The 26,947-nt window shown below is 60.9% G+C and overlaps 2 protein-coding genes and 1 long non-coding RNA gene across 5 annotated transcripts; 2 read left to right on the forward strand and 1 right to left on the reverse strand.

Annotated features, from left to right (window-relative positions):
- The first annotated feature begins 5,996 nt into the window (after nucleotides 1-5,996).
- Nucleotides 5,997-7,653, forward strand: PPDPF (pancreatic progenitor cell differentiation and proliferation factor). Its single transcript, XM_070587793.1, has 5 exons — nucleotides 5,997-6,206; nucleotides 6,667-6,747; nucleotides 6,963-7,040; nucleotides 7,122-7,218; nucleotides 7,296-7,653. Exons 2-5 carry the CDS (start codon nucleotides 6,693-6,695, stop codon nucleotides 7,408-7,410), a joined length of 345 nt encoding a protein of 114 aa, XP_070443894.1. The 5' UTR covers nucleotides 5,997-6,206; nucleotides 6,667-6,692; the 3' UTR covers nucleotides 7,411-7,653.
- PTK6 (protein tyrosine kinase 6) lies at nucleotides 7,501-24,811 on the reverse strand. Of its 2 annotated transcripts, none has more exons than XM_008537279.2 (8): nucleotides 24,454-24,811; nucleotides 15,068-15,189; nucleotides 14,543-14,703; nucleotides 13,785-13,938; nucleotides 12,996-13,157; nucleotides 11,586-11,767; nucleotides 9,876-10,029; nucleotides 7,501-9,563 (listed from the first exon to the last, which is right to left on the reverse strand). In XM_008537279.2, exons 1-8 carry the CDS (start codon nucleotides 24,681-24,683, stop codon nucleotides 9,559-9,561), a joined length of 1,170 nt encoding a protein of 389 aa, XP_008535501.1. In that variant the 5' UTR covers nucleotides 24,684-24,811; the 3' UTR covers nucleotides 7,501-9,558. The 2 variants fall into 2 exon arrangements, with proteins under 2 accessions (XP_008535501.1, XP_008535499.1); XM_008537277.2 differs by having other exon boundaries at nucleotides 7,501-9,648.
- On the forward strand, nucleotides 16,451-22,637 carry LOC139078020 (uncharacterized). Of its 2 annotated transcripts, none has more exons than XR_011530707.1 (3): nucleotides 16,451-17,414; nucleotides 21,021-21,290; nucleotides 21,748-22,637. It is a non-coding gene; the product is annotated as an uncharacterized lncRNA (long non-coding RNA). The 2 variants fall into 2 exon arrangements; XR_011530708.1 differs by having other exon boundaries at nucleotides 16,461-16,652.
- Nucleotides 24,812-26,947: the final 2,136 nt, after the last annotated feature.

The following is a 26,947-nucleotide window of genomic DNA, read 5'->3' on the forward strand; positions in this document are numbered from 1 at the left end:
CAGTAGTAAAAAGTGTTGTAAATATTGATCATAACTAACTCTCATTGAGCACCTAGTCTGTGCTAGGTGCTAATCTAAGCGGTTACATGAGCGTCTCAACCTCAAAATAGCCCCGTGAGTCACCTCCCGTTTTACAGATAAGGGAGCCGGGAACAGCCGCCCGGGTCCTGCTAGGGAAGCCCATTCTCAGGAGCAGGCTGAGGGCCCCAGCCCTGGGCTTGGGCCTCTCACCTCACCCCCAATACCTCCGGCCGAGGGACAATACAGGAAACCCTAACAGCTCCCAGTGCACGCGGGCACCAGCACCTTGTCTCTCCCGTCTTGTCTTCACAGAACACCTGCTAGGAAGGCACCTCCTTACCCCCATTCTGCACAGGAGGGAGTGGAGGCTCAGGAATGGCAGGAGACCTGCCAAGGCCACACAGCTGCTGCACAACTGGGACTCAAACCCCAGTCCCAGCAACTCCAGGGCCGGAGCCTCTCCCTCCCGCCCTGTGGGAACCTGTGGCCGTCAGCCACCAAGGTCCAGCTACGAGGTCTCCTCTCCAGCAGAGGCATCCAGGCAGGGAGCTAGCTGGGTGTGACCAGCTTGGTGCAGCAAGCAGGTCTCCGGCCCATTGAATGGTTTTCTGTCACCATTTACCTGGTGGCTGGAGGCTCAGGTGCTGCTTCCTGACGCAGTGCCTAGCCCTGCCCACCCTGAGCCCCCGACAACCCCCCAAGCACACAGGCCACCAACCCCTCGGAGCCAGTAGAAGGTAAGGCCTGGCCGTTCCTGAGCTCAGGCCCCTATTCCAGACACTGTTGTTACTGCCCACCCTACAGACAGGGCGGCTGGCTCAGCCGGTCCTGCAGCCAGCAGCACGTGGAGGCCGATTCCATCCCAGACCTCATGGCTCTGAAGCCTGAGTCCCCCAACCGTAGGAGCCACACGAGGGGGACCGGCCAGCAGGACAATGACCCTGGTTCCTCCAGTGGCGCCTCGGAGGACACCAACCCATGGTGCGCAGCCCGTCTTGGGGTCATCCCATGTGGTCCACACCAAGGCTGGGGGTGGGCCAGATGGAGACTGACACCCCTTTCCCCACTCTAACCAAGATGTCCCATGATCCCCTCTTCAGGGTCCCTGACGCCTGCTATGGGCAGGGACTGGCAGAGCCCCCATCTTCCTGGCTTGATAAATGCAGTTTTTACATTTTCACTTTAAAAGAAAAACCCCCTTTTCTGATTTTCTGTTACTGAAGTCATTGGTGAGGTTCAGAATGGGGTGGACTGGGTCAGGCTGGCCCAGCGGGCTGGAGGGTGACCTGAGAGAAGGGAGATGCACCCCTCAGTGCTCCTTCAGGGAAGGCCTCCTCTGCAGAGCTGCCTCACCCACAGGCTCCCTCCCCTGAGCGGCTGCATCTGTCCTAGTGAGGTGGGATAGAGGCCCTGCCACCTGGGCCTGAGGCAGGTCACCCCAGTGGTCCCTCCCGGCTCCAGGACTCCCCGCTGGGCCAGCCCACTGGCCCCGCCACCCGAGCTGGCCCCTCCCCCTGCCCGTCCTCCATCCTCTCGGCTCCCTTCCCAGGTACTGGTCACCAACAGGCATCCTGCACCCCAACCTCCATCTCAGCGTCTGCTCCCGAGGCCTGACTGTGACACTTCTACAAGCAGGAGTCTCGGGTGGGAGGTGGCCACAGCCAGGTCGTGGCTGAGTGCCTGCCTGCCCAGGCTGCCAGACCTGGCCTGCCACAAGGTGACCCCAGGGCACAGCTGGCCTTGCCCTCAGTCGTGGAGGACGGGGTCGTGGGCTCTGCCAAGTGTCCGCACCCAGCACACGTCTGCACCCAGCGAGCATAGAGTGTCATGTGGCCTGAATGGGCTAAGGAAGAGTCTGGCCGGCTGGAGATAGGGGTCAGTGAACGAAACCGAATCTAATCAAATCAGATAGAAGAGCATCGAATGGGTTGTCACTACTTAGTGGCATGATGGGCTCTCGAATGTGGAAGAAGACACAGCCCCAGGAAGTCGCAGCTCCGCTGGAGAGAAGACTGGCTGAGAACTTCTCATCTCTCCCGAAGCTCTGGAGCTTCCCATCCATCCAAGGAGGGGCGGCTCTGCCCGGGGGTGGGGGGGTCCATGGTTTCTTGAGGTCCGGAGCAGGGCTGTCATGGCCCCAACTGCCTGGCCCTCTTCCTTTCCCCCAGAGCCCTCCACCCCCAGCTGCCAGGCCTGGCTGGGCCCAGGGAGCCCCAGGGAGGCACAGGGCCTGGGTCCCAGGGAGCAGATGCTGGATGCGGCGCGACAGGGCACCCTAGGGGCCTGGCACTGTTTGTGAGCCCCACAGAAAGAGGAGCTGCAGGGGGCCCAGAGGCAGCACTGCCCAGACTGTGAGGCCCAAGAGGAATGACCGCTGTGCTGTAAACATGCCCACTCCTGGGTAGTGGCCGGGACCCCTCGCCCTCTGCTCCTGACAGGAGGTGGAGCTAGGTTCAACCTCCCCACACCCACAGCCCAGTTTACCAGGGCTCCCTCAGGCCCTGGGGCCTTTGCACCTCCCTGGGACGGTGCTGCAACAGCACTTTCTCAGCCTCCGAAGACTGAGCCTGGAGAAGGCGGGAGCTCCTGCTCACCCACAGAAGCACACCCAGGCCTTGCATACCTGGTGCACAGTAGGTTCTTGATAAGCTCTGGATGGACAGAAGCCACAACAGCAAGGCCAGCACCGGCGTCCAACCTCGAGTCCCTCCAGCAGAAACTCTGGTGGCCCTCCTGCCCCACAGGGCCCCTAAGCTGGCCCTGTTCTCCAGGACAGCCCCAAGTCCCAGCTCTCTCTGCTCAGATACCCCATGGGATGGGTCTGCCCCAGGGAACCTGACCGCGTCCTCCCACTTCTGTCACACTGCTGTTCTCTGCCCAGGAGTACTCTGCATCCCATTCAGGCCCCAGGGATGGCACCAGCCCTCATCCCCCCAGTTGCACCCCTCCCAAGTAACCACCGTGCCCAGGATTCAGAGCGGGCACCTCACTGCCTCAGAGATGGGGGTCTGGCCCCCACCCTGGCCCCACACCCCAACCCCACTTCCTGTGTGTGAGAGCTGTCCAAGGTCCTGAGCACACGCAGGCTTCTCGGACCTCAGGCCCTGAAACCACAGTCCTGTTGGAGACACCACCAGACGCCACACACGGGGCCGTGCACCACAGGGACACGGAGTCCAGCGAAGGGGCAGGGCCCTGCAGGCGAGGGTCCTTCAGAGAGAGAAGGCCTGGGTCTTGCTCGAATGCTCCGCCCTCCTGGTGTCCACCACACTGACCAATCTGCCTTATCGGTGACCCCTTGGTGGCCCTGGTGAGCAGGCCTGGCTGCCTCTCCTGTCACAGGTCATGCCACTGTGCTCCACATCCAGGCCCGGGGCCTCTCCGAGCAGCACTGCACACCAGGTCTCAGGGCATCTGTGCAGGTCCCCCCCCCCCAACTCCCCCTTCCTCAGGCCTCAGCTCTCACTCGATACCCCTCTCCTGTCCCGCCTCACCAAGTGGGTCCCTCTGCCTGCTGGACTGGCCGGTCCCCTGGAAGGAGCTCCCGTTTAGTTCACCGAACCCTCCTCACTCGACTCAGCCATTTCTACATGGTAGATGCTCCACAAGCCCACGCACTGAGTGAACAGAATAGGGCAAGGTCCGAGGCAGGACCCCCCCCCGTGTTCATCCTCAGGGGCACGCAAGCCCTTCCTCCTCATGTCTCCCTCTGACACCCCGCCCCAGTGTCCCTGCCTAGCTCTCTGTGTCCTTACTGTGCACCCTGTGCAGGCAGGTGCTGTTGGCCTGTTTCCCCCACAGCACGCAGCGCCAGGCTGCTGCTCAGGCACTCCAGCCATCTCTATGAACCACAAAACCCCAAAACCAATCACACTCCAAGCCACTGAGGGCTGCTTCTCATTTGGGGGTGAGGCCTAGACAGTGCCAGCATCTGGTCATGCATCTCAGGGTGGGGCACGCACCACAGATGCACAGGCACCCAGTAAGTCAGGGGGCACACGCTGGCCTGCTAGGGGGCTGTTATGCCACCCATCCCAGGCCAGTATGCGGTCAAGGACCGTCACCAGGGCAGAGACTAGAAAGGAGAGGCTGTTTCTGCACAGCAGGCAGCTGCGCGAGGCCCTAAGCAGAGCTGATGGCCCAAACCTTGCATGGGCCCTAGACAGCCAATAACCCGACAACGTGGCTTTGGTGCGTCTGGCCCACTGCGAGGCTCTGGGTTTGGTGAGTGTGGGGGGATGTGGGGGTGGCAGATGCCCTTTAAGAATTAAATTCGATTTGCTCTAAAGTCATACCCAGTTTTATGATCCAGAATTGACCCCTAGAGGGGAGCAGGAAGCTGGCTGGGGCATGGTCGTGGGTCCTGACCTGGAGATACTGAGAAGTAATGAGAGTTCATGGGCTATAAAGAGGGGTTTGGGGTTGCAGCACTCCATGAGCAGGCTGGCGGATGCCACACGCCTCTCCTGCATGGTTGCATTGTCTTACTCGTGTGTGCAATCCAGTTGAACCCCCTGCATGAGACACAGTTATCTTGGAAGCCCTGGAAGATCTGGCCAGATGAGTGGCCAGAAGAGCCCCTGGAACTGTCCTCTTTCCAGTGGACCAGCAGGGGCCCAGTCCATGGGGACACCAGGAAGAGATGGAGGAGGTGGAGAAGGAACCAGAGTTACCTGGGACAGGCAACTGCACCTTCTCCCAGGGACCCCCAGGCCCTACTACTGCCCAAGCCAGGTCACAGTCAGAAGGTTGGCAGCCTCGACCCCCACCTAGCCCAATAAAGGGTCGTATCCAGGGGTGACCAGGGTTCTCCCCCTGCTTCTGCTGAGTGAGAAGCTAGAGTGAGGTCCAGGAATCCTGGAGGAGTCCTTGAGGGGGTTTGAAGATGTGGAGGGCCCAGCAGAGGGATTTATGGGATCTTCCTGGTGGCTCCCCCCTGAAACCACTACAGACCTCCTGGGACCCTCCCAACCACCAGGAAAGAGACTGCCCAGCTGGAGCTGTGAACTTCCCTTCCTGCAGAGGGAGGTTGAGGCTTGGGGCCTGCTGAGGAGGCTGGGAGTGGGGCTCCACACCAGGAAGGAAGTCCTCCTCCTGATTGACAAGCCAGAGTGTAGCAGGACCCCAGGCACCTGTTCCCAGCAGGTGAACATTCTGGGGCCGCCCAAAACATGGGGCCTCTGCCTCCAGCCACAGGAGACATCCCCAGACAGCAGCTCTCTACCCCATCCCACTCGAACAAGGCTGCCCCTGGCTGCAGCAGCTGGGTGCAGGGTGGAGCTGGGCACCCAGGATGTGGGTTCAAGAGCCACCAGAGCTGCGAGGGAGACGGGTGGGATCCTCAGCTTTCTATCCACTGTGAGGTCCCTGAAGGGCTGAGTCCACCAGACCCGTGGCTGGAGAGCTGGAGGCACATAACACTTCTGGGTGCCACCAGTGCCCACAGCTGGGGGTGGCCTACGCCCCAAGCCCACTACTGGTTGGGAGGCTGGGTGCGCACCAGCAGATGCCCCCACCTGTCCTGGGTGAGAGCGGAGCAGGCCCCATCCTGAGTGGAGGCTGCGCCTACAGGGCTTGACCCTGGGTGCTGAGAGGCACAGGAACGGACCACGGCCACGGTCCTCGCCACCTCCACAGGGCTAGAGAGGTCGAGACAGGCTACACAGCCGGGCCGATCGGAAAGGATGGCCGGGGCAGGGGAAGCGGGTGGGCCTTGCTCTAGGACAGCGCGGGGCCTCCTTTAGGGTAGGGGAGGTGGAAGGGAGACAGGCTTTTCTCTAGGACAGGGACGGGGGCTCCTTTAACGGCTCCAATCCCAGGCCAGCCGGACGCGCTTCCCAAGCTGCACAGGTCATACGGACGCCGGGGGGCACTTCCGTCAGGACCGGCCTGCGAGGGCGGGGCCGGGGCCTCGCGGGCTGGGGGCGGGCCGGGGCGGGGCCTCGCGGGGGTTGGGGGCGGGCCGGGGCGGGGCCTCGCGGGGGTTGGGGGCGGGCCGGGCCGAGTTGGGGCGGGGCCGGCACGGCGCCTCGATATAAGTAGGCGCGTCCGCGCATGCGCAGCCGGCGCGTCCCGGTCGTGGGTCGGCCTCTCGCGTCTTCTCTGCAAATGGGCTCCGTGGCCTAGCGTCCCCGTCCCCGCCACCCGTGATCGCGCGCCGAGGCGCGCGAGGGGTCGCCGCCGAGGTGAGGGCCGGGGCGGCGCGTGGTGGGGCCGAGCGGGCCCGAGTGGGCGGCGGGGGCGGCCCTCAGCGCGACGGGCGGCCGGACGGACCGAGCGGCGGCCGGAAGGACGGGCGGGGACTCGAGCCGGGGTCGCGGGGGACCGGGCAGCGGCGAGGAGGGGCGCGGGTCGGGGCGGGTGGTCGGGCTGGGCCGGCGTGGGCCGGTTCCGGGAGCCCCCGGCTGGCGGCCCTGCGCACAAAGCGCCTTTGTTCCGCCCGCGCGGCCGGTTCGGGCCGGTTGGCGCCGCCCCGCCCCGCGCGGCGAAGGCGGACCGGGCGCTCCGGAGCCCCGCCCCCGCGAGGTAAACAAACCCGGGTCGCCGCCCGCCCGGGAGTTCGGGGCCGGCCGGGGTCCCCCCGGAGTGGGCGCTCCCTCCGGGGGGCAGCCGGTGACCGCAGGGGCTCCCCGACGCCCTGCGCAGGCTTCCGCCGGCCCACAAACAGGAGCATGGCAGCCATCCCCTCCAGCGGCTCGCTCGTGGCCACCCACGACTACTACCGGCGTAAGTGAGCTCCTTCCCGCCGCCCGACAGGTCTGACTCCGGGCCCTCTCCCAGCTTGTGGTGTCTGCAGCCCCTTGAGAACCCCTGTCTGGGTGGAGAGTGGGCTGCGCGGGCCCCCGGCCCTGCCCCTGTGCTGCCAGCAGAGCCAGCGCTTGGCCTAGAGGGGTGGGTGGGCCTGGGCTGCGCGCTGGGGGCTGACCGCGGCTCCTCCCCAGGCCGCCTGGGTTCCACTTCCAGCAACAGCTCCTGCGGCAGCGCCGAGTACCCTGGGGAAGCCATCCCCCACCACCCCGGTGAGTGCAGGTCCGCGGTCCTGCCCGAGCGCCCCACCAGGAGTGGGCGGCAGCACCGTGACCCCGCTTTGCTTTTCTCAGGTCTCCCCAAGGCCGACCCGGGTCACTGGTGGACGAGCTTCTTTTTTGGGAAGTCCACTCTCCCATTCATGGCCACAGTGTTGGAGTCCCCAGAGCAGTGAGTGCCCCGTTCTGGGGGCCAGTGTGGGAGAGGGGGCAGGCGGAGGCAGGCTCTGACCACCGGTTCTCCCCCAGCTCGGAGTCCCCCCAGGCCTCCAGCAGCACCATCACGTGTGACCTGGCTCCAGAAGCCTCGAGGAAGCAGCCTGGTGGCCAGCCTGCCAAAGCCAATGCTGGGCCCCGGTCCTGAGTGACCGCCACCTTCCAGAGGCCCTGGGTTCCTCAGAGCCCCTCCCTGCCCCGCCCACCCCCTACACTAGGCAGGCTGGTGGAAGCAGAAGCAGTTGGGTTCCTGTATATTGAAACAGCAAAACACCAAAAAGGAAAATGAGAGAACCCAGCTCTTTACCACCCCAGCCGCACAAGAGCCTTCCTGACACCCAGTGACCGTGTGCCTTGCCCCAAGTGCAAAATAAACTCCAAGTGGCCAGCAGCCCTGGTGGTGTGTGTGAGCTGTGTGCCCCGAGGCCTGTGGGTGAAGTCACTGAACCCCACCCAACCTTCTCACTTCTTCCTGGGGGTGGGGAGCGGGCTCTGCTTCCTGGGGCCCCTCGCTGGAGGCCATGTCTGAGGCCTGGCCCAGGTTCACAGGTGTAGGGTCTTGCTCCTGAGAAGGGCTGGGGTGCCTTGCTATTTTGAGGAGTATGGGAGAGCAGGCAGTTTAGGAACTGGACAGGGAACCTCGAGGGCAGCCACTGAGGTCACGGTTTTTTAAGTGGCTTCATCCCTGCTTCCCGTGGCCGCCGTTGGAGACTGGGCCTCTGGGTAAGGATTCAGGAGCCCTCAGCTGGAGGGACCTTGATGAGGCCCCAGTTGATACCAGGGAGGGAGATGAGGGAACACGACAGATGCCATGTGTGTCCCAGCTGGGTGAGGCAGCTCATGGGGGCAGGCATTGGGCCACACTGCCTGCCAGCTGCCGTTCCTGAAGGGTGTCACTTCCTCTAGCTTGGGGTGAGGCTCACTGGTCAGGGCTCCCAACCCTGGGGCTGAGGGGCAGGAGTGTGGGGCGCTCCAGAGGGCCCTCCCTGCCACAGGCAGTCCCCACCTTTGGGCACAGTCCAGCTCAGGGAGCTGCGGGCGTGGTTGTGTATTCTCTGCTGGACTCCTTCAGCGGCAGGTGTTGGTGGAGGACTGCCTGTGCCACATGCCTCCAGTGGCCAGCAGAGATTGACCCAGGTCTGTTGGTCAGCGAGGGCCCCAGAAGAGGGCAGCTTGGGGGACGGGACAGACTTGGAGTGAGGTCTGGGGTTCAGTGAGGGGAGTGGCCTCCACTGGTTGGTGGGCAGAGCTCAGGTATCCTGAGGGGGCCGTCCTCTTCCTGCCAGTTGGCCCTGCTCTGTGCTATAAATAGCAGCGAGTCCATTCCAGGTGTCTGCAGTTTGTGACCCCAAAAGGCTTCAGCCTTTGTCCGTTACTGCCTTCGGCATGTCCAAGCAGGCTGCAGGGTGGTGGACAGCCTCTCCCAGGCTCCCCGAGGCCAGTGGTCAGTGCTGAGGCTGGGTAGGGGAGACCCTCATTCCCATCCCCTTGGATGGGCCTGGGGGAGTGGTGCCCCGAAGTGTAGTCAGGCCCACCCGGTCTTTCTGGCCAGGGTCTAGAGCAGGCCCCAGAGCCCCTGGCAGCAGCGGCTGCTTGGTGTGGCAGAAGGCCAGGGACAGCTGCCTGGACCCAGGTGCCAGGCGGTGGTGCCCCACCACCAAATGACCCGTCTCCGTGGAGTGTTGGGGAGTCTGTGCTCCCTGAAATCACGGGGCAGGCGGGGTCCAGGGAACAAAGGGCCAGTGCAGCCGAAGTCAAGGTGGTGCCCGTGTGTGGTCCAGGGAGGCTCAGCCCTGGTCCTGACTGAGCTAGTGGGCTTCGGGTCAGGACCAGGGATGGGTCCGCTCCCTTTGCGAGAGGGGCAGCCCAGCTCCTGGAGGGCTCCAGATTTGGAGTTGGCCCGGGTGGGCAGGTGCTTTCCAGGAGCTGGTGTCTTGGGGCCAGTGGGAGGAGGGGGCAGACTTCCCCTGCAGTCCAGACTACAGAGTGCGCTTCCCCACCCCAGGACCGGGCAGGCCCACAGCCCGAGGAGCTCCTACTAAGGAATCTTCTCCTAAGGAATGCACAGCCTGGCTCTGGGCGCTGTTGGCACTTTAGGCAAATCCATGAATCAGAGGGTCAGGCCAGGCCCTTGATCTGAGGTCCATGTTGTCGCCCCAGGCCCCTGCTCACCGGGAGGCAGTGGCAGGGAGGGCCACTCAGAGCGGATTCTCGTATCTGGTGAAGCTGGAGAGCTGCTCCCGCAGGGTTTTGAAGGAGGGCCTCTGCTCCGGGTCCTTGTGCCAGCAGGAGAGCATCAGCCTGTGTGCAGTGGGAGGGCACTGGGGGGGACGGGGCATGCGGTAGCCTGCCTCCACCCTCAGGAAGGCCTCGTGGTTGGACATGCCTGCCAGCGTTGGGATGAGAGGGGCTTTCGGGGGCTGAGGGACCGTGCCCATCTGCCCTCCACCCACCACCAGGAAGTCCTGCCCTGCCGCCTGCGGCCCCTCCCAGGAAGCCTGGGCCTGCCGTGCATCCCCTGCACACGTTGTTAACACCATCCTTTGGACGGCTGCCCCTGGGAGGTGGCCCCTCCCACCCTGCCCACAGTGGGGGACATTGGGGGCCCAGTACCTGGATAGGGCATCTGACCCCTGCTGAAGATCTCATGGAGGAGAATCCCGAAGGACCACACATCAGATTTGATGGAGTAATGCCCTCGGGAGAGTGCCTCGGGCGCCGTCCACTTGTAGGGGATGTTGTGGTCATAGGAAAGGTAGATGTCCTCCTGTGATCAGACACATGCTGGAGGTGGGCCTTGGGGGAGCCTGCACCCCTCCCGTTCCCCCAGCAGGGACAGGCATGGGGAGCAGGGGCCTGGTGGGAGGTGTGCGGCCGCCTCGCCTGGAGAGTGGACACTGATGACATGCTGTCAGGACACACCGCCATCACGGCTGCCACTACAGGCAGCTGCTGCTTCACTTGGAGACAAGCAGGCCCAGGGCCCCAAGAAGAGCTGCTTTCCCTCAGATTGGTGGAGGGAGGGAGCAGGAGGTGTGGGGGAGACAGGAGGAGGAGAGAGCTGGGAAGTTGGGGTCAGGAAAAGCATGGCCCTCTTGGGTCATGTCAGAGGAGCCCAGAGGTGGACAGTGACCATCATGTGGAGTCCGCAGACGTTCTCAAAGTCATGAGTTCACAGAGATGCCAAAAAAGGTGGACTGGCTACCACTGGACGAACTCAGAAAAGCCTGCCTTTCCATCCAACCTGGCCCACTACTGGCTGCAGAGTGGAGGAGAGTCGTGTGTCTTCTAGAAGCATCCAGCTCACGATGAGGAAAAAACCACAGCATCAGCACCTCACCCCCGTGAGCGAAGCAACCTGATGCCTGCTGTCCGCGGCCGGCCGGCAGTGTCACAAAAAAAGAAGCAGACTGCTCCCCATCTGCCCGACCGCACCCCACCAGCCGACAGACCGCACCCCATTAGCCAACAGACTGTGCCCCGGATACCAGCAGACCGCACCCCAAAGGACCGAATGACAAACCCAGAGCAGAGGGCTTCACGGAGGAGGGGCGACGAGTCTCAAACGTGAGTTTCGAGGAGACGGAGCAGAGCGGTGCTTTGAGAGACAGGCAGTCAAGCAGCTGTGACACATGGGTCTGCTCGAGGGGCAAACTGAAGTGAACTCACCACATTTGCAAGAATTTGGGAACTTGGCTCTGAGGGGACGTCATGACTTTAAGGAGTCCCCACTAATGTTAACAGTGTGATGATGGCATTGTGGCTGTTTTGTTTGGAGTCCTTATAGAGATGCCAAGGTGTGCACCTGCGCGGGACTTTGGTGTAAGCATGGAGGGAGGAGGGCCGTGCGGGCTGTCCCCTGGTGGTACTGAAGCTCGCTGCTCTCCTCTGGCCCCATTTGTCTTCAGAATCCTCCGTAAGAAACAAGTTTCCTTTATGTGGGGGGCAGCTGGGGAGATGTTTACCCTGAGCTCACAGACCAGCCTGCAGGAGGCCGGGGCAGTGACACTGAGTGGACGAATGAGCAAATGAGTGGGACCCTTAGCACCCGGCCCCTGCTACACCACAGCCCACCACTCAGCAGAGACCTTTTGCTCCGTGGACCCCCCACCCCAGCCTCTGGCCCTGGGTGGTTTCCCTTTCCCTTTGCAGCTCCTGGAGTCGTCTGTGTGGCTCCGCAGCCCTGTGACTCACCTGTCAGAGCCACAGCTGCTTCAGCTCCCCAAGGGCAGAGAACCCACGGGAATCCCCAGCTTCATGCACAGAGGAAGCCCCGCACCCTCCACCCTTTGCCCCTTGCCCTCTACCCTCCAAGGGCCCCACCTTGACGAGCCTGGCCAGCCCGAAGTCCCCGACTTTGCAGATGTGGTTTTCCCCCACGAGGATGTTCCTGGCAGCCAGGTCCCGGTGGATGTAATTCTGTGATTCCAGGTAGCACATTCCCTCGGCCACCTGCCATGTGATGTCCACCAGCTCTGAGACGGGCAGGGCTGTCTCGTCAGAGTCTGGAGACAAGAGGAGGCCAGGGTCAGCGGGGCTGGCTGGGGCCAAGCTCTCTCTGCCATGGGCTCTTCAGGCTCCTGGGCTCGGGAAGGGCTGGGGCAAAGGGCAGTTGGCTGATTTAAAATTGGAACAGTGGACCCGCTGCAGCCCTTCTGAAAGGCAGTTAGGTATCTGAGCCAAAGCACGGTGCAAACATGTGCTTTTCCCCACATTTTGCCTTCCGGGAATCTACACGAAAGCAACAGGAACGCAAAGACGTCAGGACAGAGGTGTTCATCACAGCATCGTTTACACAGCTGCGAACCTTGAAAAGGTGCAGCCTCCAGCAACGAGCTAAATGGACGCAGCCTATCTACGCGGTCGTGTACAGACCCTCAAAAATTTCTGAAGAACATTTAATAACACGGGAAACTGCGGCAATCAAGCTTATGTGAAAAATTTTCCATTCAGAATATTCCCAATGTTGATGTCTAAGTATATTCCCAGATGTGCACACACACGTCCTGGGTGTCATTCACCCGGCCCTGCACGTCTTCCCATTTACCGTCTCAGGACACGGGTGGCGTCCACACACACTGGCACTTCCACTCATCCACAGCTGTTGTCTTTGGTTTGGGAGTTAAATAAAATAATGGGGTTTGTTACGGATGATGAGGTCTCTGAGCCAACGGATACGTCCAGTGTGTGAGCATGCATGTAAGTGTGCATGTCTGAGTGTGCATGTGTAAGTGTGTACTGTGGTGTGAGTGCATGTGTGTGAGTGAGTCTTGTGTGCATCTGTACGTGTGTGGTGCGCATGCGAGTGTTCACGTGTGTACGTGTGTGTGAGTATAGGTGGCTGTTTAAGTGTACATGCACACTCAAACCCAAGAAGGAGGGGCGGTGCCTTCTAAGAAGAGAGAAAAGCAGTGAGAACCAGGCCTGCAAGTTCCAGAAGCAGTGGGGGTGGGCAGGCCGCTCCAGGCATTAACTGTGGGTGCAGGAATTATGAGTGGCTCTTGTCTTATTTGTACTTATCCGTGTCTTCTCAAATTCCTACAATGAACAGATGGTACATTTATCACATACTGTAAGTCGTTCCTTAAACGGGAAAGGGCTGGCGAAGGCATCTGAGTCCCTGGCTGTCTGCACGTGGCAGGGGGTGGTCTGGGTTTCCTTTTTCTTTGTCATGTGTCCCCTTGCCGGCTGCGAGCAGGGGTGACTTCCATCCCCGGGAAGGGGCCTGCTCACCCCGCAGCAGCGCCAGCAGGCTCCCCTTGGGCATGAGCTCCGTGACGATGTACACGGGATCTCCCACGGAAGCCACGGCGTACAGCGCCAGGATGTGCTTGTGCCGAAGCTGCTTCATGGCCTGGATCTCCGCCTGGAATGTGTGCTGGTGCAGGAGGTCATCTGCAGGGCCGGCTGCCTCAGTGGGTGCGGCCCCACCGAGAAGGCCAGCCCCTGTCGCTCCCCCATACGCGGCAGCCCCCAGGCCAGGATGCCAGGGCAGGCGCAGCCCAGCCCCAGGGCAACCCAGCGCCACAGCCTCATGTTCACAGGAGCAGATGGCGCTCACCACACCCCGGGCACCTCCAATGCCCCCGCGTGGCCAGCACCTGCTGGAGCCAGATGCAGGGCCTAAACACCCCCAAGTGTGTCCCCACGCCCCCTGGGCCCTGGTTCCTGAAGTGGGATCCAAACTCCAGTGGGTCCCAAGGAGACATTAGATGAGCCTTTTCAGATTCCTAGTGACCTCTTTATTTTACTGGCTTTCCATTTACATCAAGGATTTAAAATTCCCTTTTAAAATAAATGAGTTTAGGTAAAAACAGACACAATTGAAAGGAAAATGCTACCTTGATGCCGCTGTAGATGCCACGTAGGGCGCAAGTTAAGGCAGCGTGCAGCACGTGGGACATCAGGGCCTGGGCTGGATTGGCTGCCCCCACCCCGGTGAGCGAGGCCAGAAGTCCCTCTTGGTGGGACTGGCAGGGAGGCGTGGGGTCAAGCAGGCCCCCCGGCCTGAGGCCCACTCACCTCGGGCGATCACCTTAATGGCCACTCGGACCTGGTCCTTCCAGAGCCCTTCGAAGACCTCCCCGAAGTAGCCAGAGCCCAGCCTCCTGCAGAGCGTGAATTCCTCCCGCGGCCGCTCCCAGTCGTCACACTGCGGCAGGGGCTCCGGCTCGTGCTGGAGGGACAGGCAGGGCACGTGGGGCGGGGGAATGCTGTCCAGTCACCCAGCCCATCCTCCAGGAAGCCCACTCTGCCTCCAGCAGGGGGTGCCCCGCTCTGTCAGCTGGGTCGTTCAGCTTGGATGGTCCCCGAGTGCTGCATGTGGCTGGGCTCTCCTAGGGGCTGCCCCTGCCTGGCTGCCCCTGCTGTGCATGCAAACACACGCCACCCTCATCGCCCTCTCTGGGCCAGTGACTGGCCTGAGTGCCACTGAGACAAAACTGTCCGCCTGCTGGCCAAGGCACACAGCCCTTGTCCCCAGGCTCCCACCAGCCCAGAGAGACTCAGCATATGACAGCGGCACAGCTGACCTCTCACTGGCCCGGGGGTGAGAGTGACCCGGCAAAGGAGGGCAGTTCTCCTGCACACCCTCCTGCTCCCACACCCGGCTCTGTGCAGCCACAGCTTCCAGGCAGCCCTGATCCCCGGGGCCCAGTCCCCTCCAGGGGGTCAGTGCATCAGGACCCACACCCACCCTGTGCAACCCTGAGGGTCCCTGTCGAGGAGAGATGGCTGTGGGTGGGCACGGGCAGGGCGAGGGTCCAGCAGGGCAGCCCTACCTTCCAGCAGGGCACGGTCAGCCGCAGGCCGTGGGACAGGCTCTGGGCCCTGTGGTGGTCCACGAGGTCAGGCAGGCTGGGGAAGGACACGGCCTGGTTGAGGTGCAGCCGGCCGGCCTGCCGCCAGATCTTGTAGTGCCGCACAGCCTGCGTGTCCCGCACTGAAGCGCAGGGAGCACGGGCAGAAGGAGGGACACACGTGAGCAGGCGCGCGCACCCCGGGGCCCCTCAGAAAGGAGCTTGCAGGTCAAGGGGCAAAGTGGGCACCATGCTCAACTTTCTGCCCCCAGGGTGCTACCAACAGGGAAAGGACAAAACGCAGACCCCGGACCCCAGGGGCAAGCCATGCCCACTGGCAGGGGTCAGAGCTCCCCTGAGGAGGGCCGGGATGTTGGAGATGCCACAGCAAGACAGAGGGGACAGGCCAGAGGGAGCCGGGCTCTCTGCATGCAGGGAGGGTTCAGGGGCAAGGAGCCCCAGAGTCAGGCGGGGTTGGGCCGCAGAGGGGAGGAGCAGGGACTGTACCCGAGAGGACGTAGTCCACACCCGGCTTCTCGCTGACCCTGATCAGGAAGGCACCCGGCTTGTTGCCCTCGGCCTGCAGTCGGTGTAAGGCTTCTGAGCGGGAGATGCGGCCGAAGAACCACCTGGGGGGAGTGTGTCCTGAGCTTGCTGACCCCCACGCTGCCCACCCTGAATCCCAGCCCCTCACCTGACCCTCTGCCTCCTTGTGCTCCCAGCCGAGACCCACAGCTGCCCTCTGATAGTCCCCCACCCAGAGACCCCTTCCCTGCCCATCATAGACCCCAAATGTCTCAAATGGCCAGTTCTGGACACCAGGAAAGGCCCTAGTGGCCCAGAAGAGGGCAGACACCTCCCACCACCTGCCCTGATGGCCCCATCCCAGAGACATGCCGTCCCATCGTGTGCAACCACATCATTCTGTGATTCTGTGGCCACCTCCTGTGACCTGGGCCATGGACACAGTGCTCCTGCTCTGTGGGACCTAGGGTTGGGTGTCTGAGCAGCAAGAAAATGCACCCGTGCACTTGGACTCACATACATGCACCCACATACTCACACGTGCACCCACCTGCTCACATGCATGCGCCCACACACTGACATATGTGCACTTGCACTGATATGCATGCATCCACACACTCACACACATGCACCCTGCAGGGGCATTAGCTGGTGTGCCCCTTTAAAGACCACATGTCCTTGAGGCTCCTGTCTGGGCTATGCGCCAGCACTCACAATGATAATAGTCCTGGGCTTGGCCAACCCAGCTGCTTTCTCCTGGGATAGTTGGCACAGAGACCCTTGAGGTCTGAAGGAAAACAGAGGCCCTTGGGGAGGGGGCTTTGGTCCTTGGAATGCAGGATACAGGGACGTTCCCCCATGGCAAGCATGCAGCCTTTGTCCTTCTGCCTGTTTAAGCTGGCTTCTCACAGGGGGCGGTGGCCGTGTGCAGGTCTACGTCCAGCCAGCCACCCCTAGACTCTCTCCCTGTACGTAAGTCCCAATAAATCTATCCGTCTCGCCCACCATCTCCAGAGTATTTCTTCCATCTGTTGGCACGATACCCTGCTGCCCTAGCCCAGCTGGGTGTGCAGCCTTACACTTGGCGAGCCAGCCAGGAGACCAAAGAAACCCCCGTGAGCACCGAGACTATGGGGGATGGGAAGGGGAAATCCAGGGAGGGAATCCCCGGCTGGCAGGCCTCCTCCATGTGGGAGTGGGTCACTGCCATCCTAGATGGACGGGGCTCACCGCATGAGTACGGGGACGCCCCAAAAATGCCAAAGGGCCTTGGGGAAGTCCTGGGCATGGCCGATGTGAGGAACTGAAAGTCAGAAGCCCGGGTGGCAGCTGCTGCAGTGGGGTGGCCCCTCCCTGCTGCTGTTCGCTTAGCAACAGAAGCTGAAATGGAAGCTAAGGCGACGGTGAGGCAGCTGCCAGGGGAGTTAACATTAGAAAGGGAAGCAGGGCTGGTTCAAGCCGAAACTACCCGGGCTCTGTCAGCACACCTACGGAGTCTGACGGGAGGACAGTGGCCTTAGCCTGCCGCCTCGCCAGGATGAAAGGGCAACAGCTGCCCCAGGCAAAGGTGAGAGCTCTCGTGACACAACGAGATTGGAGCCCAGAACAATGGGACTCGTGAGATTCAAGCAGTGACGGTGAGGAGCTGCTGGCTGGGATGGACCCTTGGAGGTCCCGTACTGGCCCCACACTCGTCCTAACCTGACAGTTAAAGTCTGACCAGCCCCCGCTCGTGGGGTAGATGCCCTGGACCTGCCTCTGCCTGTCTGGCGTGTGCATTCCCCCACGAGGGACTGAACCGCCACAGAACTGCTGGAACCGGGGAACAAATTCAGACAGAAGGAGAGACAAAGCGTCCCTGGCTGGTTTCTGCACCTCTGGGTCGCCGGTGCAAAAGGCATTTTGTCATCGGGGGTGGAGATGAGCAAAATGGCTTCTGTCACCTCCCACCCTGACCTGCGGCAATGCCCTTAAGCCTCGGTAAATGAGCACGGGGCCGTCTCTCTCTTGACCTGGCCAGTCACTGCCTGCAGGGGTGCCTGGCCCAACGAGAGGAACATGCCCGTGCCCCGTCCCTGTGGGCAGACCATGGAACCAGCACAGGAACCATGAGGGAAGTGGGAATTAAACATGCTGTTTATGCCGAATATGTCCGAGGGGCTGACAATGAGATTTTTACAGCAGGCACAAAAGACACTGTGCTGCACACAGCACCTGACCAATGTATGGGCCTTGGTTTCTATGCTCAGTCCTTTGTGGGTCAACCTGTGTCCAGGTGGCCCAAGCTGCAGCCGACCTGGGAGAAACAGACAAAATCAGAAAGAAGAAGGTAAGCACTACCAGGGTTCCCGGAGGGAAGGAAGATAAAGGGGGCAAAGTGCAAAGGGTCCAGTTAGGGTGACTCACAGGCAGATGTGGCAAGACTTGGTGGCCATGGGCGCCCCTCTGGAGAAAATAGATAAGCAGCCAAATCCTGTCTTGGTGGCACTGTGGCAGAAATTAGGGCCAAAATAGAGGTTCACCAAGCCACCCTCTGGGGAAGTTTCTGGGCTGCCCACTCCATGGCAGCCCCTGTGACAACATGGGAACATCCCAGCCCCCTTGACCAGGGAACAAGCCAAGGGACCCCGACTCATCCCTGTAACCGTGTGCATGTAGCACGAGTTTCGAGGGAGTGGAGGCCACATGTAGAGCTGACAATTTATTGGTCTGCCAACAATAAACAGACTGTTTTAGCCTTAGTAGACACAGGAGCAGAATGTGCTTTGGTTGATGGCAATCTATCCCATTTTGATGGCCCTATTTCTGTCATAGATGGTTATGGTGGGGGCACAGTCGAGGTGACACTGATGCTGCAGGTAGGGCGTCTCTTGCCAAGACGGTACATGGTTCGTATGGCCCCCACAGCGGAATACATCGGGCGTGGATGTCCTCGCTGGCCTGACTCTTCAGACTACTGCTGCAGAATCCCGCCTCTGGGTCCGCACGATTAAAAGCTGTAATAAGGGGCTGTGCCAGGTGGACTCTAGTGAGGTTGCCCCAACTGCATCGTGTGGGACGATAAAGTAGCATCATCTACAGGGGCATAAGACGAAATCACAGGAACCGTACGGGAGTTGGCAAAGGTAGGAACCGTTAGACCCAGACACAGCCCATTCAGTAGCCCAGTGTGGCCTGTGTGGAGGCCAGACAGGTCCTGGCGACTGACTGTGGGCTCTAGGGAACTGAACAAAGTGACACGGCCTGTGTCTGCTGCTGTCCCCAGATAGCCTCCCTCCTAGAGCACAGAGGGCACACCCTGGACCCATCATTTTGTCCTGGACCCTGCTGGTGCCTTTTTCAGCATCCCCTGGAGGAAGGTAGCCAGGACCACCTTGCCTCCACCTGGGAGGGCACACGAGGGACTTTCACTGCTCTGCCTCAAGGGTGTCTCCACAGCCCCACAATTTGTCATGGTCTCGTGGCTGCTGACCTGGCTCAATGGACAAAACCCCCTGATGTCGCCTGGTTTCATTATGTTTTGGATGCCATGCTGGCCTCTGAGTCTTTTGCAGACCTCCGGGAAGCCTCCCGCTCCCTCGCCGCCCACCTAAGCCAGTGAGGACGGGTTGGGGAGGACAACAAAGTGCAAAGGCCTGGACTGTCTGTCCAGAACCTGCGTGTTGTCTGGTCGGGGAGACAAAAGTGGCTCCTGCTGCTGTTGTAGGTAAGATACAGGTCTCCCCACCATCCAACACCCCGAAACAACCGCAGAGCTTTCTGGGCTTAGGAGGTCATGCCTCATCCAGCCCAACTGCTTCGCCCCCCTCATAAGTCGGTGTGGAAGGGGCCATCTGGGTCTGGGGGACCACCGAGCAGGAGGCCTTCGCCCAGGCCAAAGTAGCAGTGAGACAAATCCTGTCCGTGGGTGTTTCAACACAAGGACAGCCATGTGAATTGGATGTTTCCAGTCACCTAGAGGGGTTCAGATGGGGTCTCTGGCAGAGGCAAGGCAACAAACGGGTGCCCCTTGGCTCTGGTCCCAGTGTGGAAAGGGGCTGACACCTGGTACAGCGCCTGGGACAGCTGTGTGCAGCTTACCCAGCCCTCCAGCAGGTGGAGCCCACAACCCGTGCCCTGCCGGTCACTGTCCACACTCATCTGCCCATTGCGGGGTGGCTGCGGGCCACTTTCCAGAAGCCTCACTCGGAATAGCCCAAACACGGACACTAACAAAGTGGCATGCTTACAACAACGAGGGACCCTGGCCAGTCGTCCCCTCTGCAGAACTGCATGACATTCTCGGGCCAGGAACATACACCGGAGGAAACAACCCCGTCAGACGGGGTGTCCGTGCCTGAAACCCTGCCCAACGTACAAGGCCAATCCCGGCAGAGGCCTCATAGACGGATGGCTCCACAAGGGGTGACCATCAGCCACGTGGACAGCAGGGGCCGGCTAGCCTTCGACCAACAGCATGTGGTTGGACTCTGGCTCTGGAAACAGTGGTCAACAGGCTGAATTGTGGGCTGCCTGGATGGTGTTGACCTGTGAGTCCCATCCAATGTGCCTCTGTACGGACAGTCAGGCGGTCTTTAAGGGCTCACCCTGCAGATGGCCCAGTGGGCATGACAACAGTGGACTGTTAATGGTCGCCCATTGCGTGGGCTAGAGCTCTGGGGTGATATCTGGCAGCGGGTTCGGGGAATGACGATAACAGTGTACCACGTGTCTGCACATCAGCCAAAAATACTGCCAGGAAACCAACAGGTGGACGAGTTAGCTGAGATCCACCTCCTGGAAGAAGCATGAGCCGAGACAGCGGCAGAATGGCTACACAAGAAGTCTGGACATAAAGGACGAAGAACCCTCTGGGCTATTGCCAAGGCCTGGGGCCTCCTCCTGCGCTATGCGGACGTGGTGCAGGTCTGTCAGGAGTGCCCTTCCTGCTCCTTGCAGAGACCCCAGGCCATTCCCCAGGACACAGACCAAATAGCCAGAGGTAACCAGTCTGCCCAACACTGGCAGGTGGACTACATCCAGCCCTTGCCTCTCTCTGATGGATGTTGGTATGCCCTCACTTGTGTGAACACGTACACAGGACTGCTGCAGGCGTACCCCAGCAAGAGGGCCACACAGAAGACCACCATGAGAGGCCTGGGACACCTCTGTGCTGTATACGGTGTTCCCACCGACACTGACAGTGACTGAGGGACGCATTTTCCTAGCCACCCAGTACAGACATGGGCTGATCAAATGGACGTACACTGGCATTTCCACCTGCCATACAACCCCACAGCCGCGGGACTAGTGGAACAAATGAAACAACTAAGGACAGAAGACAGGACCCTAGCTCATTGGATGAGACGCCTGACAACGGCAATAAGTCAACTGAATGAAAGTGAGAGCCACACCCAACCCAGTACATACCAGATGTTGACACGAGGATCTGACGTGACAGCACGTCTACAGACAAGAGCTCATTGAGGAGAGAAACGGTAACCACAGAGGGGCACTCAGAACAACTTACTACGGCCTCTGCCACGGGAACTCGCTGCCGGGACCCACGCGGTCACTTGGCCCTGGGACTGGCAGGTGGGGCCCTGCTGGTGTGGTCTCTTAGCCCCTTGGGGACAGGCTTAGAACAGGATATCACAGTGAGACACTTCATTGTGGGGGGGCCACCCAAAACCTCCAAACTTACCACTCCAGGGCCTCCGATTCCCCAAGGTACATTCATCCTTTGCCTCTGGTGTGTTCTTGCTCCTCCCTTATCCTTTTCCACTGCCCCTGCAGTGCCCACACCAACTGGACAAGCGGTGTGGTATTGTCAGCCTCGTCTGAAACCACAGGCCGGTATCACACTGACCCAAGACACTGCAACTACATACGTCCTGCTGGACGGTCATGACCTCCCTGTTCTGGTCCCCTCTAAACATCTTACTTTTGTCCTTAGGATGATGTCTGCCAACCTCTTCGCTGCCCGGGCACACATCTTTGCTGACTTACAAAGTCCCTCCAGCGGCTGGTATGCAGCAAGCTCCCTCTCCTCAGCCACCGGGTCACCACGGCACCTCCAAGCAGCCCGCACCTCCCCCTGGAGAGCCCACGAGAGTGGAGGAATGCCGCCCACCTTCCCATTCCCACTCCTCTCCCGCCAAGCGACCTGTCCTCGCCCTCTTATGCCGCCTCTCGAAAGTATATCCTCCAGCTTGTGTGTGAGCAGGTTAGTACGACCCCAAGGGTGGGGTGCTCTGTTTCTGATGGCATAGGATGGTTAACTGCTGTGCAAATAGAATTAAGTGCTTCCTTTCCCTGGTGCATTGAACGTCACAACAACTCTGCACCGTCAAACGAAAGCATTTCAAAAAATGTGGGGTGGACACCTAAAGCAATGTGCAACCAAACAGTTATCATTCCTGCTGAAATGTGGCTGGGAAAACAAGGCAACACCATCAGAGGAGCCTATGTCTCTCCTCGGGGTGGCTGTGGGCTTGTGGCACCCGCGGCTGGCCCTGTCTGCCCTATAATTGGACGGGCAGATGCACATGGGGCGCCCCTACGACCCTGCACGCATCCTGTCTCCCTTCACAGCTTCCTTCTAACGGGGAGGCAGTCCGTGCACACCATCGTGTGCAACACACCGCAGAGTGGTTCTACCCCTCGCCATCCTCTCTCCACAGGCTGCAGTTGTGGATGCAGAACGGCAAGTGTCTGCCTTAGCCCAAAATATGGCAACAGCCCTCAATGACACTGGACATGCAGTAACTCTACTAAAGGAAGAAACCTCCCAGATGAGAGAAGCAGTGTTGCAAAAGAGATGGCCTTGGACATGCTTACTGCAGCCCGAGGGGGGACCTGTGCCCTGATCACAGTAGAATGTTGTGTATGTATCCCTGATTATGCCCACAATGTTTCCTGCGCAATGGCCTCCTTACTGGTCACATACGGGTCACTGACAACCTGTCCACCGACCCAGCATCCACTTGGACACAATCCCTCCCCTCCAGCTGGTGACATGTTTTCATTGGTATTCTTGCCTTTTTACCGCTTCTTTTATTTTCATGTTGTGCTCTCTGTTGCTGTTGTGGACTCTGCCTACAGTGCTCCTCTCTGTGTCTGACTTGAGGGAAACCACAGAAGACTGGCACAATGAGATTGTAAGGGCCATCTGGACACGTGGGGGATGGAGCGTAGGGGCACTAGCTGGCGTGCCCCTTTAAAAACCATGTGTCCATGAGGCTCCTATCTGGCCTATGTTCCAGCACTCACGATGACAACAGTCCTGGGCTTGGCCGACCCAGCGGCTTTCTCCTGTGATAGTTGGCACAGAGACCATCAAGGTCTGAAGGAAAGCAGAGGCCCTTTGGAGCAGGGGGCAGGGTGGGGGGCTCTGGTCCTCGGAATGCAGGATACAGGGACAATCCCCCTTGGCAAGCACGCAGCCTTTGCTCCTCTGCCTGCTTAAGCTGGCTTCTCTCTGCGGGGCGGTAGCGGGTGCACATTGCCTGTCCAGCCGGCTGCCACTGCACCTTCCCTATACATAAGCCCCAGTAAATCTATGCGTCTCGCCCGCTGTCTCCAGGTCATTTCCTCAGTCTCTCGGCACGATACGCCGCTACCCTAGCCCAGCTGGTGGTGCAGCCTTACCCACCCGCATCCTCACATCCATGCACCTGTAGGCTCACAGACATTCACACACACGCTCACACACATGCACCTGCAGGCTCACAGGCATTCACATACACGCTCACACACATGCACCTGCAGGCTCACAGGCATTCACATACATGCTCACACACATGCACGTGCAGGCTCACAGACATTCACACACACTCACACATGCACTGCAGGCTCACAGGCATTCACACACACTCACACATGCACTGCAGGCTCACAGGCATTCACACACACTCACACACACATGCACCTGCAGGCTCACAGGCATTCACACACACTCACACATACATGCACCTGCAGGCTCATAGGCATTCACACACATGCACCTGTAGGCTCACAGGTATTCACACACACACTCACACACATGCACCTGCAGGCTCACAGGCATTCACACACACGCTCACACACACATTCACACACATGCACCTGCAGACTCACAGGCATTCACACACACGCTCACAGGCATTCGCGCACACACACTCACAGGAATTCGCACACACCAGCTCCCAGCCCCAGGGCATGAATGAGCTCTTGACTCTGGACTACAGGGTGAGGGCGTTGGAGCTCCCCAGGTGACCTCTGCTGCCCGCTGCTCTGTCCTTGGTCCGCCAGCTCTCTTAGGCATCACTGGAACTTGGGCCCCTTCACAGAATGCTACTGTCTGTACAGAGCCCCTGGGGGTCCACGCCCTGCCCCTGACCAATCCAGTGCTCTCGAATCTCTCTCATTGACTCACCCCTCCAACCACCCTGTCTCCTTCCAGCTTCTCAAATGTGCTGGGTTCTCAGGGCCTCAGGGCCTTTGCACTAGCCATGGCGACCCTGCATTACCCCTGCATGGAACTCCACCTTCTGAAACTGTCCTGTTTAAGACTGTGCTTGTTTTCTGCTCATCTCCCTTCAGTAGGAGGGAGCCCCTGCATGTGTTCACGTGCTCTCCCAGCACACAGCTGGTCTCAATCAGTGTGAAATGGGGATCACAGGAGCACTGGCAGGCAACGAGTGTTCCTCTTGCTGGACCCACCCCACCCAGAGCTCAGAGGAACCACCTCAGGTCGCCATGGACATGCCCTTGCCAGGCTTCCCCTTGTGGTCCAAGCTTCCTGGGCAGACCCTCAGGGCTGGCCACCGCCTCCGGGAGCCGCCTAGCCAGTACCAGGCAGCTGTGAGGATGCAGGGAGCAAACGCCTTGGCCCACGCCCTGGGCGGACCTGGCACAATGGCCTTTGGGCTCCCTCCAACTGGGTCACACAGCTGGTTTGGGTTGTTTGGAAGGTGAGTGAAGCTTCCCTCCCCAAAAGTCCCACTCCTGCCTCAGTCTCCCCTGCGTACCTCATCTCTGTCAGCCAGCCACCCGGAAGCCCACTGCCAACCCTTCTGTCCTCTCTGGGTCTTGGCACCCTGGTGGAGCCCAGGGAAGAAGCCACATGCCTCAACAGCCCCCAATCCCCATATGTCACTCAGCAAAAGCCCAGTTAGCGCTCCCAGGGGTCCAGTCCTGACTGGGGGACACAGGGAGATGGAGCTATGGGTCCCTACCCTCATTGGCCTCCCAGGGGCCAGCCCAGCACACCTGCCCTGCCCTAAGCACCGCCACAGCGGCACAGAGCTCTGTCCCATGGTCACCCTGCCCAGAGCTCTCCAGGGGCCGCAGGGCCCAGGGAGTGGGGGCACCTTGGAGTGAGCCACGAGGGCCACAGGGACACTCACGGCTCAGATTCCACGGTCTCCTTCTCGGCCAGGTAGTTGTGGGGCACGTAGCCCTCGGCCAGGGCCATGCCCGCCTCGTCCAGCAGTGTGGCCCACCACCACTCCTCCTCCTTCCTGGCCACGTGGAAGAGGTCCCCTGCCCGGAAGCTCAGCTCCTCCTCTGTCCGGGCCTCGAAGTCCCAGAGGCCCACGTACTTGGGTCCCAGGTGTGCCTGGCCCCAGGACGCCATGGTGGGTGCAGTGGCAGGACCTGGTCACCTGGCCTCACCACCTGTCACTGTGCCGGCTGCCGGCACCACTGGCTGGGAGTGACGGGCCATCCCCACCCAGCCAAGGAGCCAGCCCACTTCCCTGTGACAAGGCAGCCAAGCCAGGTCGGCCACACCCATGCCCCGGGGCTGGCCTCTCCAGGGCTTCCCCAGGCACCCTAGCTCCACCCTAAGGGCCCCACAGCCCCACCTGTCCTCCTACCCACCATGTCCAGGTCAGTCTTGGCACTGCTGTTGCACATATGCTGTGGGAAACCTGCTCACCAACCGGCCACTAAGCTGCCCCTGGCCACACGGCTGGACCTGAGGCCAGGGGGAAGGAGGGCGGAGTAAGTGCTGGGACTGGTGGGCACTCAGGTGAAAATGGAACCCAGGCGGGGTGCATCTTGGAGCTGGAGGGCGAGGGGAGAGACAAGGCCCTTCCCAAACATCCCAGGGCTGCTGGGCCTGATCCAGACAGAGGACAGCAAGCTCCCAGCAATCACTGCCAGAAGCCCCCCAAGGAGCGCCGCCTCCCTTCCCATCCCCGAAGGTTCTCCCGGCGTCCTGGCTGCCTCTCCCTCCCCCACGGAGCCCACCCCACTCGCAGCTGTCCTGTGCACCAGCCTCTGGAGGAGAGGGCGTGCAGAGACCCTGCCCCCAGGCGGGAGGGCCGTGAGGACAAACGGCCAGGGGAGCATCACCTATGAAACCTACATGTTGGCACCTTCCCTTTGACTGAAAAGACAGCAGTGGCGCCACTCACTCCATTCGAGGCTAAGGACAGGAATTACTATTTAAGGACAGTGTGTCATTTAACAAGTTCATGCACATACTATGAGCTGGGCAGCCCAGCTCAGTTCTGCCCCAGGTGGCGAAGGGGCAGCAGAGGGAGGTGCAGGGAGGGCTTAGAGGGGGCGGACGGACAGCTGGGCCCTGTGTCGGGGCCCAGGGGGCTCCCAGGTGCCCCCCGGCTGCTGCGTGCCTGCCCTCACCGCTCAGCAACATGCTCCAGTCCCCTCAGCCCTCGGGCTGGCCCAGGAGCCCATGTCCAGGGGGCCGAGGCGTGTCGCTGGGCGCAGATGTGCCCCAACTCTGCCTGAGCTGCACCAGGAAGCAGGAGAGCGTCAGGACCGAAAGTCCCCGGCCCCTCCCGGAGGCCAGAGCACCAAACCTGCTCAGCCTGTGGCTGACGAGACACCCCAGGAATGAGCCAGTGACCCCCACGCACACCGCCTCTCCAGCTGGTCCGCGCCCAGCACATCCCCTCCCTGGAGGCGCCCGCCCAGCCCATCACTCCGCACTGCAGCTGCAGGAAGCAGAGGCCAGCCCTTCGCGGAGGCTGGAGCCCCTTGGTCCCACACCGCTGCTCACGTGTCGAGGAAACGCCTAGAACCGAGGAGCTCAGCTCCAGCCCTCATACTCTCAGCCACCAGCCAGAGCTGGCCCTCAGCTGTCCTGGGACAGGATGGAAGGGGTCAAGGGCCACAGGCCAGGGCATGGCTTCAGCTAAGCTGCCGGGGTCCCAAAAGTCTCAGGCTCAATTCTCCTGGTCTGACCATCTGCCCCAGTCACAGCAGTTCCGGCCCGACGCCCAGGGCTCCTAGGGGCTCTGCCCTCTCCCCACTCGACCCTGACCCACAGCCAGGGTCATGGGGGCCCTGAAGTGGCCTCACCCGTGGGTGCCGTCCCCACCTGTGGTTCCCCCATTGCCCTCCCCTCTGGGAACATCCCCCACTGTTCTCGGAGCATCTAAGTGGCCCCTGGGTGGGTCACTTATCTCTCGAGGGTCCCAGCTCCCTCCAGTGCCAGCCCATGGGCGGGGCCTGTGGTCAGTGGTGAGGGGCTGACCGGCCTCTGACGGCCCAGAGCTGAGCCCAAACTGCACATGGTGCCTGTTCTCTCCAGGGAAAAGTGAGCTCAGTGAGGCCTTGCATGCTCTGCCCCTCAATCCCCACAGGCCTTCTGGGGCACAGCTGCCAGCGTGGGGCTCCCAGGAGGGTGGTGGTCCGGGACCCTGAACACAGACCCCACCTGCCCAGTCCCCCGGCCCCTCCATTTGTCCATCTCGTGGTGACCAGAGCCAGGCAGGGTGAGCAACAACCAACAGCTCACGTCCTGCCCAACTCCTCATTTGGTGGTGTCAGCAGTGGCTTGAAATCCCCCCGGGGGGAGCAGTCACACCCCGGAAACCCCAAAAGCCACGCATCAAGGCTGCTTCCGTTTTCTCAAAGAGCTAGCTGTCA

The sequence above is a fragment of the Equus przewalskii genome, chromosome 21 (genome assembly GCF_037783145.1).
Source record: "Equus przewalskii isolate Varuska chromosome 21, EquPr2, whole genome shotgun sequence".
Classification (NCBI taxonomy): domain Eukaryota; kingdom Metazoa; phylum Chordata; class Mammalia; order Perissodactyla; family Equidae; genus Equus; species Equus przewalskii.

Coding starts and splice junctions, on each gene's coding strand:
- PPDPF (XM_070587793.1), top strand. CDS start 6,693: ATGGCAGCCATCCCCTCCAGCGGCTCGCTCGTGGCCACCCACGACTAC. Junction 6,748..6,962: donor CACCCACGACTACTACCGGC/GTAAGTGAGCTC, acceptor GCTCCTCCCCAG/GCCGCCTGGGTTCCACTTCC. Junction 7,041..7,121: donor AGCCATCCCCCACCACCCCG/GTGAGTGCAGGT, acceptor TGCTTTTCTCAG/GTCTCCCCAAGGCCGACCCG.
- PTK6 (XM_008537277.2), bottom strand. CDS start 24,683: ATGGCGTCCTGGGGCCAGGCACACCTGGGACCCAAGTACGTGGGCCTC. Junction 14,704..15,067: donor TGTGGACTACGTCCTCTCGG/GTACAGTCCCTG, acceptor CCTGCGCTTCAG/TGCGGGACACGCAGGCTGTG. Junction 13,158..13,784: donor CATTAAGGTGATCGCCCGAG/GTGAGTGGGCCT, acceptor CCGGCCCTGCAG/ATGACCTCCTGCACCAGCAC.